Genomic DNA, 13,616 nt, shown 5'->3' with positions numbered 1-13,616 from the left:
AACGATAACAGGCCTCCAAACGGCTGGTAATTGACTAATTTCGTTATCGCGGACCGATGGGTTCGATAGATTTTTATTTTCTGCAACATTGTAGCCTCCAACGACTAGGCTTTCAATTTTTTGTCCATTTTCCCAATCCTCTGTCTAATTTTCCCTTATACAGTTACATTTTTGTTACAAAGTTATAGGGCTATATATAGTTTTAATACTCACTGAAAACTAAACTCAACGAGATAAAAAAAAGGATAGTTTATTCGTATTTTGTATCTTCTTTGATTAAGCTGTTTCGAAAATTCTTCTGATTTTTCAGTTTATTTTCCATCTTGTTTCATTTCGATTTGTTATTTGAGAAAATATCATCGACACTTTCGGTTGATATCTTATGATTGGATTGGTTCGTGATACTTTGAAAGATTCATGCATTTTTTGATATTCTCTTGAGAATCGCGAAGTGCTTTTGTATTTTATTCGACTCCAAGCTTTATACGGTTGGATTGTATTATTGGTCGGGATTAATTTCGACCGACTTGAAATTCAGTTTTATCGATGAGAATTATATTTAGAGAGGTCAGAACGTGCGGCCTGAAAACGCACGATTTCGTATCATGTGTATTTTTATACGTTCTACCAGAGTAGACTCGTGTCTACTACGGCTGAGCATTAAGTTCCACTCAGGATTATAACTTTCATCGATATAGCTATCCTCTCATCTTTTTGAGAAATCAGAAATTGAGAGCAATTTTTTTCCAAACCACTTGGCCAGGAAATTCCTTTACGCTTTCGTTGCGTCGAGCATAAAATCGAAATAAATGTGTCAGTAATATTAACATTTAATTCTCCTCTAATATATTTTTCACACAATATTATATCGATATGAGAAAGGTTTTTAATTTTTCAATAGTTGAAAGACGTCAATCATTCGTCCTATATTATTTATATGAGAGCATCAGGAAGAATGTTATTCAAATATTCTAAAAATTTGGATTCGAAATCTCAAATTTCAAGATTTAATCTGCTACAAAGAATATTTTCAACCGTGTTGCAATTTCGATAGCATCATTTATGCATTCATCATTATTGGAAAAAAGGAAGCAGAAAAAATTGTCCTATCATGTAGCGTGTTAAAACAGCTCGCTATGAAGAATATTTCTTATATTTCCAGTAATTTGCAAAATATCACTGACTCGTTTCATCTTTGAAATAAAAGAAATAAGAGTAACATGCTTTCAAGTTGCATATTAAAGCGAAGAAAATCATAACAAACGGAATATTTTCAATTTTTCTACAATTTCCGTAGCGCGCGTAGCATTCATTCCACGCTATTCGAAACGGAGGTTTGCATATTTAACCGAAGGAGGTGGAAAAAAGAGGAAAAGAGAAATTTAAGGACAAAGGCCAGCATCGTTGTTCTTTATTTGTATGTCTACAACGCGGATAGAAAGAGGACGGGGCAAAGGCATAACGTAAAAGTTGAGAATTTGCTTCCATTGGCGTATCCTCGGTTCTTCCTATTTGTCCTTATCGTCGTAAACAAAAGGAAGGTCCGGAATGCGTCGTACCTTTCCCGTGACGCAGATGATCCATTCGTGCTTCAATTGGAACACAAAAGGCACGTTTACGAACAATACGCATCGCTGTGGCACGGGATAGCTTCGCCCTTTTGATATCAACCTCGCGACTAAGTACCTAAACTCACTGTCACTGATATCTTTCTCCACTGACAATAGGTACCCTCCGCTCTGCAGCCTGAATTACGATGTTGCGAATGGATAGACCGAATAAATGCCACCCGATCTTTCGACCCCCTTTTCTCGCGTGCCTTGTTGGAAAAGGTCGCGAATGCGGGAAAATGTGTAAGGTGATACTCATCTTCAGGTGCATTAGACCGTTATATGTGTATCATCGCGTGTTGGATGGAACATATTTTCTGATAAATTCTGTGGAGTACGTGAAGCATTAAAGCGAAAAAAATATTGATGAAAGTTACTCGGTAACTATGAACCGAGAGCCGAGTGGAATCTATACCGTGGATGCTGTGTGTAATGATCGTGGAAGGAAGAGGAAACAACGATTAAACTTAGGAAAGTAAGAATAATATATATTGATGAATGCGCGGATTTAGTTTTGCATTACAATAGAAGAAAAGCTTTTTAGCTCTAGCAATAAAATGAAACAATACAGAGACTAGCTAAAAAAGGCTAAACTGAGCTAGAAAAAATTCCATTAATAGGGAAGAATATAAGGAAAGCGAACCAGAAAAGGAGTTCTAATAATAAAACGTACATACAAAAATACAAACTATTCTCAGAAGGAGAAAGGAATATACTAACGAATGAAGCAATGTATAGCAATTTACAGAAGATTCAAAACCTGAATCAGACTCCAATGGCTAACAAGAAATATACTTAAACCATCTCATACGAGCCCTACGTAGGTATCGGTAAACCAATCATTGCTACTAATTGACATTTGAATCCAAGGCCTGGCCATATTTCTTCCACAAACCATAAACAGATGACTGTATAATTACCTCAAGGCGTATAAGTTGCACGATAATTTTCAATCTTTGGAAGCATCCGTATAGAGAATAGGTCATAGAGGGTCGAGTAATAAACCAAACGGTCAGGTTCCCAACCCCGAGGGTATTTTTGCCAGTTCTCTGGCAGCGCGGCAACGCTTATTATTTACATTAAGTTGGGGCCAACACTGATATCTCTGTTCGTTAACAATGGCAACCCTCGAAGCGGTTTGAATTACAGCATCGCCAACCGGTTCGAGTGGATAAATGGTACCTGATCCCACACGCCGTGGCACGTGATGCAAAGTAGGGTCAAGGAGCCGAGTATCTAGACAAAACTAAGACGTACTGAGTTAATAGTGCAACGACCCTACCCGGTCTGACCGGCATTGTGTGCGACTAAAATCGTTTTACCTGGAAAAACACACTCGATTGTTTTTCCGACGGTCTTCCTGTTTCTTCGGTTTCTTTAGTAGATTTACTGTATGATGGATTCTTTCTAAATATGATCACTATGTGGTCATTAGTAGACCGCAGACAATGTCAAATCATTATTATTTTTGCTACAGGTAATAACTACTATTTCTATACGCTGGAACTTGTGACAAGTAGTTGTATAGAACGAAAAAGGAAAAATTGCGAAGTGATTGTTATTACGTATTGTTATATTTATTCGTAAAGGCAAAACATTTCCATTAGTTGGGTGGTCTAACATTTCTCTGTAGAATAACTATTGAAGATGAATTCTGATATATTTTACACTAACGATGCATCTGTTTCCAGGAAGGAAGAAACCACTTCTGAAGTCGATGGGTCGTGTAGTTGTGTATCGCAGTGTCTTGTTTCGCGGTCGTGAACTCATCGCAACGTGCAGAAATCATCCGAAGTAATCACCTCGTTTTATACTCTGCAAAACCGTAACTAGGTAAGCACCTTAACGATACTATATCTCCGACATCATTTTAACGATGTCCGAATATCTTGATATTTCACTGTGATATTATGATAGCAACTGGAACCGGAAAGATGTCATAATAATGCCCGGTATTTTCAAATAATTTCAAAAAGTTTGTTATGAAAATCAGAATCACAAAAGTATCAATTTTATAATTAAACTCTTATTATTGGAAAGTGTAAATAATAACTTACGTATCGTTTTGTCAGTATACAACAAATTTATCAGAAGGAAATTTTACTAATATTAATTTGTCGGAAAATTCCTTTTTATAGAAAAATAGAGCGAGATAATTTTTAGAAATAGAATAAAAATTAGATGTAGGAAATATCTCATTTCATTGATAACATTAATTTAATTATACAAGAGAGATTAATTATAGGAAGCTTTTATTAAAAGAGGAAATATGTTTTAATGAAAAGGATCGTCAAAGGAGCCGTTTGAATTTTTCGCTTGACGATAGGCGGCTCTAGATTGGTGAAAACCAAAGGACTAATTAATCTTTGGCTTAGAATTTTTCCAAAGATTCGCGGTGAGACCACAAGGCTAGTGTTACCTGTCGATCTGGCATAAAATTCCTTCCGGTAATATCGCGTTTCAAACACCCATTGCCATCTAGTTACAATCTGTTAGTATCCGCAATAACATTGAATCTATCATTAAAAAACAGTCTCGGTATTGATTTTCTCGTGCAAGTTCAATTGAAATTTACTAGACGTCGTTTCAACCAAATATCCCTTTCAAATAGCGGTTGTCTCTCATGGTAAACATAATAATTGATAATCTCTTAAGAGTTTACTAAATGGCAATTTAAATTTCTTTTAATTATAAAATTGTATCAAATATGATTTGTGGAAGAAATCTTTTTCTATTTTTATAGACGATATTTGTAATTTTATAGACGCCATAAAATTTATTTTTGCAAGAAATCCTCAATAACAGTTTGAAAATTTTGAAACTCTTTCGGAAAAGTTTTGGAAAGCTTTAGAAATTTATCCGCTATTTAATATGCAATTTTTTTTTTTAACCTAACAGGTTATTCCCCTTTTGAACGACGTCCTATGGTACGTTCCCCTTTTCAACAATAACTTATTATACTTTTCCCCTGCGGTTCGAATGGTGCACTTTCAATTATCGTAAACAGACACGCGCACCATCAACCGTGAAGATAAAAATGACGATTCTTGTTATTGTATAATAAACATTTTTCTTCGAACAATGTTAATCCCGAAGGAAATAAGGAGAGCGACCTATAAAGCTGAGAATATTTCTACAGCATGAGGATCTTTGTCTATCTGGAGCAGATAAAAACGATCGTAAGCGGGATAGGGTTGCTTTTTGTTTCTTCGAACGAATTTTTGCTGTTTCTTCTGAACGTGCAGAGGATTCTCGATGAGTCTATGAGCATTTTTTGCGAGACAGCTCTGCGGGGGTATTAAAACGATAATAGGTACGCTCTATAAAGTGCGTGCATCTAGAGCGAAATGGTAACTGCGACATGAACTTACAATGACAAGACACGCGATGTTTGCTCTCTGTTCTCCTCTTTTTTTCATTCGCGTGTTTTTTATGCCACTTCCTGTCCGCGTGGAACTTTTTACCTGCGCTACTAGTTTTACGTCAAAACTTGCCCGTTATAATTTTTGGAAAATTTGAGACGAAAGAAAATTCGTAGAGTCTGCTCGTAACATTTTCATTCGCTTTACGTACTTTTCCCATTGAAATCGTTTTACAGATTTCGATTTAGAGTTAGATTTATTATTCTTTGTGATTAAATAACGTTTCAAATCTGGTTGTCACTTTGTAACAATTTCACTCTATGACAATGTTATTGTTCCCTTGTACAATTAATTGACCATCTAGTAAATTAATTTACAGTTTGGTTTAGTTTCACACGTAACATAATGTTAATTAACAAGGCGCGAAGAAGAATTTATCTGGAAATGTGAAACCGTTAGACAGACAATTCGTGTATTTGAAATGATCGAATCACTTAATATAGAGTCGATCGATTCTCTTCACACAGTAGTTCAAATATACTAATCACAATATAGGTGTAATCAGCAGTAATTGACCAAAACAACAGTAGACAATCAATTTTGCATGATAATAATCACAATAGTCAAAATATATTGCTTGGTAATGTATTAAATGGACACATCTATTTATACACTTGTAATATAAGATCATTAAAACGAACATTTCCTTCTCTTATTTTAAACTTCATTTTGTTTGTATTTTAAATTTCGACATCGCCTTCCCGTAAAAGACAAAAAATACGACTTATCATGGTTTTTCCCTATTGCAAGTATGAAAAACTGTCCCACTCTTTTACGCGAAATATCATCCTCTTCTTCCCTGCGCGTAAGAATAACCCGAAAGACGTGAAGCATTCCAGCATTTCCCTAAGTCGCGACAAACACTTGAGATTCGACACATCCGGATCTTGGTCGCAATTTAACGAATGGCGTCATTCATTCGTCCGCAAGTAGGGGAATCATACGGGCTCGTTCTTTCGATCTTCCATCCCTGTTCCTCCATTCCGATCATTACACACTCTTCCTCTTTTTCTCTTTGCCGCTCTCTCCCAGTGGTTCACATTATGCAGCGGTCAGGCCGATATGCCGCTGTTTAATATGTGGGCCATTTCAGTGCGTGGTTCCTCTATGCGTGGATCACACGTCGATTCTTTAAGGTGAAGCCCGAGTTGTCGAATACAAAAGTTCCGCGTGCGCGAAATGGTGGCGATGTTGGTCGCGTTGAAACGCGCACGGCCAAGGGTTTTCCTCTGGTGTCGATGGCTATTGTATTACCTTTGCTACAATCTGCTCGGCTTCGGTGAGTGAACATTCGTTTGTTCCGTCTTTTACGACCATCTCGGGTACTTGCCACTTTATGGGTTATTTCCGCGTGTACTCAGGTTTTTGTTTGATGGAGAATGGAGATCGAAAATCGTTAGGGCGAATGACGGCTAGTAATTGAAAAACTTTAATGCTTGACGTTTCAATTACATTTAACATCGTTGTAATATTGAAATTATATTTATTCAAAGAGAAAGAAAGGTATAACGCTCGTATATTCGAAAGCGGAAAGGTTTACTATTATGAATATTAGTGACTATGAATTCATAGCACGTTTGAGAAAGTGATTTGATTCTGATTGATCTTGAGTCGCTTAATCTTTGACTCAAATGATTGAGAAGTGGAACAGTCTCTTTATTGCAGCTGCCCTGTTGCATACATAAGAGGAATCTTGATGCTGAGTACGTGTTTAGACGTATATCGTATTTGTTGTAACTTTGTTAATTTTAGAAAAGTGTTAGAGGGACAGGACAAATTTCTTGAAAGACTCGGTGACTCAAATTCATGGTTTATATTTTTGATTTCATCCCTTCATTTGAAGCATTTGAAATATTCTGGAAGTAATCTTGTAAGATTCTTGAAATTGCAACGCAATTGCATTGCAGCGTAATTTATTTAAAATGTAGGTTACAGTATGTTATAGCAAAGTTTCGTTGTAGAGCGGTACATGAGATCGCGTAGCGTAAATTTTTGGGTCATCTAAATCGGAAGGCGAGCGTTATGTGACGCATGATAATATGAAAATTCAATTACGTCACCAAAGTGTAGATACGTTAACACCAGGAATTACAGGCGCTCGTTGCAAATCCGACCTGTCAGCGACGAATTGTCTGAATTGTCAGCAATGAAAGGTTTCCGGCGCTGGCCACTGGCCACTCAGACGAATTTTTCACGGTTTTACGTTACACGTCTTGAAATCTACCATCTAACACCGCTTTCACTCTTCCGCGTAATTCCACCGGCAAGAATGGTAGTATTCTGTAATTCTAAACGTGAAATTTTCTGCTATAAAATTTTATAGATCCGTGTAGTTTGTTCCGAGTATGTTCTGTTACGATGTTTCAATGAAAATATTAAATCATTCACTATTGTAAACTGTGGTCTCTTTTCTATGGAGTTCTGCAATATATTAATTAGTATTCTCCCGTAACCAAGCCGAGTCGTACGATGTCAATTCGAGACAAATATAAAATTTCTAATAAAGTATTACGAGCGAGAACATTATTGAATTACAAAAGTTACTTATAGCTCGAAGAGCGGACCTATATCGAAAATCAATATATCGTATCAAAATTAGATCGCTATCATGAATTATTATATTGCAATATGTGTTTATATGAAGGGAATACATTGGTTTTCAAGAATATATAATAAATAGATTTTGTTTCGAATTTCTGTGAATAGATTATCTGTTTAAGATACGAAATTCATGTCCTTTCGTTTGCTACGATACAAAGCGCTGGTAAGTGATTTCGTTATCGTGCAGAGTTTAATGGGTTACCACAAAACGAGCGGTCATCTATTACCACGAAGCATGTGGTAACGAGCGTTAAGGTAGTTTCAGCGAAAACATCGTGCATGTTCGTGTAACTAGATCAGAAAATAGGGCATTGGTCTAATACGATAAGAGAGATAACATTTTTAGTAAAATTCTCTGAATATTCCAATAAGGTTTCGCCATGAAAACTTTACATACGACAACTTGTCGAAGAGCGTACTTCGACGAATTCTTCATTTAACACGAGTCGCTCGAAGATTAATCGGATTATAATAACTCCACTAATACTACAACAATTCTACGATAAAACCATAATAATGAAGGTGTAATGATTCTAATTCGATAATTACAGTAAAAATAAATGATCACACTTCGAATCTACGGAGGGAAAGAGCGGAGTTGGAAACAGGTGAATCAGGAATCCGTACGTGGCGCAAAGACTCGAAGATTGAATCCCCACAAATCCCATGATAGCAACGAACTGTAATCGAATGAGCTGCTCGTACACCTGAACCGAATTCTTGTTGCAAAACGAATTAGGCATTCCCTTGAACGAGGGGTTGTCGAGCGATTTTATCGCGATACCGTCACACACGGAGAGATTCGCGAGCTACAAAGAGGTACACGGCCCTTGAAAACCAACGGACATGCCCACGCACGTGCACCCCGTCGCGTTCAAGTCGAAAATCACGGGTGTCATTGTGGTTTGTAGTTATACGATGGACTATGTAATCGACCAACCCCCCGAACTCTCGTCGAAGGCCGGCCAGGCCAATCAACCTCCATTGATTCACTTTCGTCCCGTAGTCTCTCTCAACCGTGCCAACAATCCTCCGAAAGTTACCCTCGAACCAGAAAGGGGTGTAATCTTGGTCGGCACGAAGCGCCGTGTTTACAGACCGGCCAGAGAAAATATTTTCTCGTCACAGGGGTTTCAGTCGGAGGCTCGGGGGTGCTCTCCGTTTCACGGGTTCAGAAAGTTGGAATTTTTTTCCTTCTTCAACCCCTTAATGAGGAACAGGATTGCGTAATAAGAGATTGAGGAGGAAGGTAGAAAAATAAAATGATAACGAGGGCTGGAATTTTTTAGTCTCGCGGAGAGGGGGGGGGTGCAAATGGTTAATGACGCGAACGTTGAAAAAGATAGGAAATTAATTTTGCATCGTAGAAAAATAAAATGATAACGAGGTCTGGAATTTTTTAGTTTCGCGGAGAGGGGGATGCAAATGGTTAATGACGCGAACGTCAAAAAGGATGGGAAATTAGTTTCGCATCGTAGAAAAATAAGCCGATAACAAGGGTTGGAATTTTTTAGTTTAGGGAAAGGAGAGTTTAATCAACGTGAATATTAGAAAAGATAAGAAATTAGTATTGTATTATAGTATCTTAAAGTAATATAGTGGAAGATATGTAAATTCTCTGTTGGACATATTAACGAACACTGTAAAATAGAACTAACTCGTACCAGACGAAGGATAAAAATTAACAAACACATGAATTTTTTCTTCTATTTGAAAATCTTCGCTTCTGGCACTTGTTATAAATCTATTCATCATTTTTCAATTAATATCCGATTCAAAATCTTACCATCTTGACTTTCAGTATAAAATTTCCATAATTTCGATTATTATTCTTATCGATTTTGCTAATTGCAAATAAAAATCTATAGTTTTTTTTTTTTACAATTCTTTAGATATTTTCTGAGAGAAACAGTGAATTGATCGATCCTATTTTATCGCGTTAGATATTTATCGCAGACAAATGTTTGATAATGTTCTTTGGACAGTCTTCGGCCTTGTTCCTTGCTCGATATCGGATCGTAAAACCAGGCTGCTTTTTCCTGTCGAACGACCTCTCGAAAGTCGGATCGAGGGTCCTCTCGAGCCATTCCGGTCTATCCAATTAACGATTCGCGGACCGATCATTCCGGGAAACGCAGCTTTTCTCATTGAGCGTCGCGCCAGTGGCGCAGAATCCCTTTTAAACCTGGCCAGAGGTGAATTTACGAGATTGTTACTGAATTGGTTCGATGTCGTGGAAAAGTGAGCTGGTTTCTTGGCCATCGATTGGGAGATTCATTAGCGTGCTTGCATTCAAAAGCTAATTCTAAGTTTGTTTCCTGCATCTGACTTAATTCTTGTGATTGTATATCTTCAGAAGAGTTGTAGTGGTATTTTTAGTTGTTTCTATCATTAGATTTTATTGTTTCGTTAATTTTAGATCCTCTTTGTGATTTACCAGATTTTTCGTTCACGGTAAAAGTCCAAAGTCATCGCGATCCGAAACGCTGTGAATTAAAATACGAATAAAAAAGAATTAGTTTGCTGTAATTTTTGTACATGGAAATACAACGAAGTGCTTTTAATAAAAATGTAATGAATAAGAAAAATGTAGGATGGCAAAATATATAGATCTTCAACTCTAATATATTGATAATTCAGACGATAAGTTAACAAATTATCGACGAACTATACATTGTCGTGACATTTTCGCTACGAAAGGAAAAAGTATAGAGAGCAAAATGGTATAAAGGTTGGTGACACGTGAGAGTAAAGTAAAGCTATAGGCTGCTATGAACCTAAGCCGAATGTGTGTCGAAGAGAAATTGAGCAGAGTAATCAAACGTAGTCGATGCAATTGCAAGCAAATTCGCAATCAGTTCAAGTCACGAGGAGAAAGTCTTTTATATCAAATGTACATAAAGTCTGTTACACAGTCTCGACGTGTGCACTGTATAAGAAAAGAATTTGCACACATCATATTTCCAGTATATTTGCAATCGTCGTTCTCCATAAAGTAGGAATCTTTTCATCAACAGTCGCAACCAAGCAAAAATTAATTAGTTTCTTACAAAAATAGAACACTGTCTTATAATGCCACGAAACAAATTTGTACTGCATAAAGAAAGATATTTATAATTAATTTTAATAACTTCCTACGACTAAATATTTCAAATTCTTTTCTTTTAAACTTTCATCGATATTCTCAACCATGATACGTATCGATTAAAACTCACAGAAAAATTTGCTCCTCGACTTTAATATCAGCTTTTTTGCTCCTGCTATTGCAGTATATCGATACTATCTCACCCTTAAATGTAACAGAGAGAACCCTTAGACGGTTAGACGTTGCGATAATTACAGGGTTGCCGACAGATTGAACAGTTTCCTCGCCCCTTAAGCCGCGTTTACACGGATCGCGTTCATTTCGCCAATGAACCCCTGAAATCGAGCCTACACCACTGTGCGTCCAAAATAACCACCCTACGCTGTCGGTGACCTCGGTCGATCGGGCAACACGCTGTTGAACCCCCGATCCTCTTGACTAAGGGATTTTCGCGGCTTCTATTGACGAATGATCTCGATTCCACCCGCTCGAGTAGTCTTCGAATTGTACCCAATTGTTTTCCTATCATTGTTAACGAGTATTCTCTCGGTGTTTCATGCTAGCCGCTAATCGTGCGTTAAGCGCCACTGTAAATCAGAAGCGCATCGGACCGTGCTGGTCCCATTTGTTCCTCGAATATCCTGCTCATTTGTAATGCCGAGTTTCGGGAGTGGGGTAATTACGGTGTCGAGTGATTTGTTACAAATTAGGACATGGTGTGTTCGATAGTCTTATTATTGGCATTGCTTCGTGAATTTTTCTTTGGGCAGCTGTCGCGATACTGAACTTATACAAGAAAAAGAAAGATACGTGTGTCAAGCGTTAGTTGAAGCGATGAATTTTTACAAACTTAAACTCGGTGTTCGTCGTTTCTGGATTTTCTTCTTGAACTTCTTTTACTTTGTATCAATTACAATGTCGAATATTTTTTTGTAAATTTGGATATCGTTTGGAGTATGCAGGAGAAGAAAATTTAAGGGAAAGTTTAAAATTGTTCGATCGAATGACTCCTGTATTCCTAAGTATAATATGTTGAGTATTAATTGCAATGGATGTGATTTTATAAATTTAGATCAGCGGTGCTGGAATATTATTTTGGATTTCTTTTGGATAGAATATCCTATTTGTTTCATGAATTTTTCTTTACACAATACGCGTGTTTTCTTAATCACAATAAACAAGTTCGAACACGATGTTCGTTGGAACGAACGTATTAGTTATCTTTTATTTGTGAAATTATTCGCGAAATGGCGAACGATATATAAAGTATTTTATTAAGATAAAGCATCGAAAAATTAGAAAATACTTTGAAGAAGGTAAGGTAAATGGGGTGACTGTGATATATGGAGTTGCAGATGTTTAAGAAGATTCGTTAAGGCGGTGTCAAGGCTTGAATTATCGATAGGAGTTGTCAGGGAGTTAACAGTTTACAAAACAATTGACAGTGACGGAGAAGCATTATCTTTTTATCAAGTTTTAGTTGGTTGATAAATCTGACGAGAGAAAGATCGATCTTTAGACGAAATCGAGACGAAACAGCTTGGCGGACCATTTTAAGGCGAACGGCCGTAATAGTAAATTTTAAAGTCACTCGGAGTAAGACTAAGCAGGGATTCGATGATAAATCCAGCGAATTGCTAAAGTTTTCCGATAGAATTGCTCTGATAACGGAGTGGAAGAAAGTTTCGAGGGAATCTGAACGATGCTCGGTTGCTTTTAACATATTGCATCACTGATACATAGTTCTGAACTGGGTATCTACGTAAAACATAATTCATGAAGGAAATCCAAAGAAATATTTTAATATCAAATTTGAAGAATATCGTGCCTTAATTTGCAGAAAAATTACGTTTAGTATTTTCAAAAGTTTTTTTTATTTATATACTAAATTAAATTTTATTAAGTAATTATTGATTTTAGATTCTATAGTAATTAAACATCCTTCTACTGTTTTTATGAAACGTTGGAAAGTCTACAAGCGTTTTTACATCCGTTGTTTATTGGCTGGCACATTTGGTGATTAAATATCTTTTTACCACTCTACATGATTACCAACGTCATGTTACAAGTATAATATGAATTTACTCTTATTTAAAATGTACCGACGTACCTCAAAACTGAACAAGTACTTCCAAATAAAATATTCCAAAGTAAACTGTAAAGTGATTAAAGACCGCGAAGAAATAAAAGAAGTAGGAAAGAGAAGGATTGTTGCACAGCACGATTTCAATAAAGTACGTGTTTCTTTTAAAATTTCCGATATCGTCGCTGTCTGGCAGATATCGTGAAAATTTATTTTGGCGGCATGCAGCTGCGTCAGCCAGCGTTAGACCGGAAGATTCCTCTACGTTAACCCCGCATTTCGTATCCAGCATCCCCCCGGTGATGCGAGGGTGAAACCGATATCCCGGCAATTTTCTCAATTGCATCCACTCTGGTCCTGTCGGTGACAGGAGCATTCCTGCCTGCTTTGCAATTTGTATATTAATCCTTGTATTATATCATCGTCTCCATTATAGGGGTTTACAATGGGAAATGAGATATAAATACGGCGAAAAACTCCTTCGTAGAAGAACGTTTCAAGATATTGTCGATATTTCATGGAACATCTTCAGGATGGATATTATGATAAGTAAATTGACTGAGATGATGAATAAACCACGTTTATGAAGATTTAAAAAAGTATTGAAATACAGTGGAATTTAAATAATCCGGAAAATAAATACTCCAGACTCTGCTAATTTATTAGTATTAGAGTTATCAAACTGCTTTTTCTGATTTGTCTACCATAGTACATTTCGTACAAAGTTTAATTCAGAAGAAAAGGACAAAAGTTAAAAGATCTATGTGCTCCTTCGACGCTTCGTTCTATTTTTCAATTTCGCTTTATTTCACACA

General features: G+C 36.8%; 1 protein-coding gene across 18 annotated transcripts in view; it reads left to right on the top strand.

The window, feature by feature from the left end:
• Nucleotides 1–13,616, top strand: part of LOC126872768 (kazrin) — a 139,450-nt gene that overhangs the window by 3,465 nt on the left and 122,369 nt on the right. For 7 of the 18 annotated variants that reach the window (XR_007692184.1, XR_007692183.1, XM_050632917.1 and 4 more), the window contains exon 1: nt 6,156–6,311. Coding sequence is in view for 12 of the 18 variants with exons in the window: in XM_050632917.1 (XP_050488874.1) it covers nt 6,212–6,311 (100 nt within the window). In the remaining 6 variants the exon portion in view is untranslated. Of the gene's footprint in view, nt 1–3,301; nt 3,444–6,154; nt 6,312–13,616 lie in introns of those variants that run through there. The other 11 variants (XM_050632914.1, XM_050632909.1, XM_050632911.1 and 8 more) reach the window with 3 other exon arrangements.

The sequence above is a fragment of the Bombus huntii genome, chromosome 14 (assembly GCF_024542735.1).
Source record: "Bombus huntii isolate Logan2020A chromosome 14, iyBomHunt1.1, whole genome shotgun sequence".
NCBI lineage: Eukaryota > Metazoa > Arthropoda > Insecta > Hymenoptera > Apidae > Bombus > Bombus huntii.
This window is presented reverse-complemented; position numbering and strand designations above follow the sequence as displayed.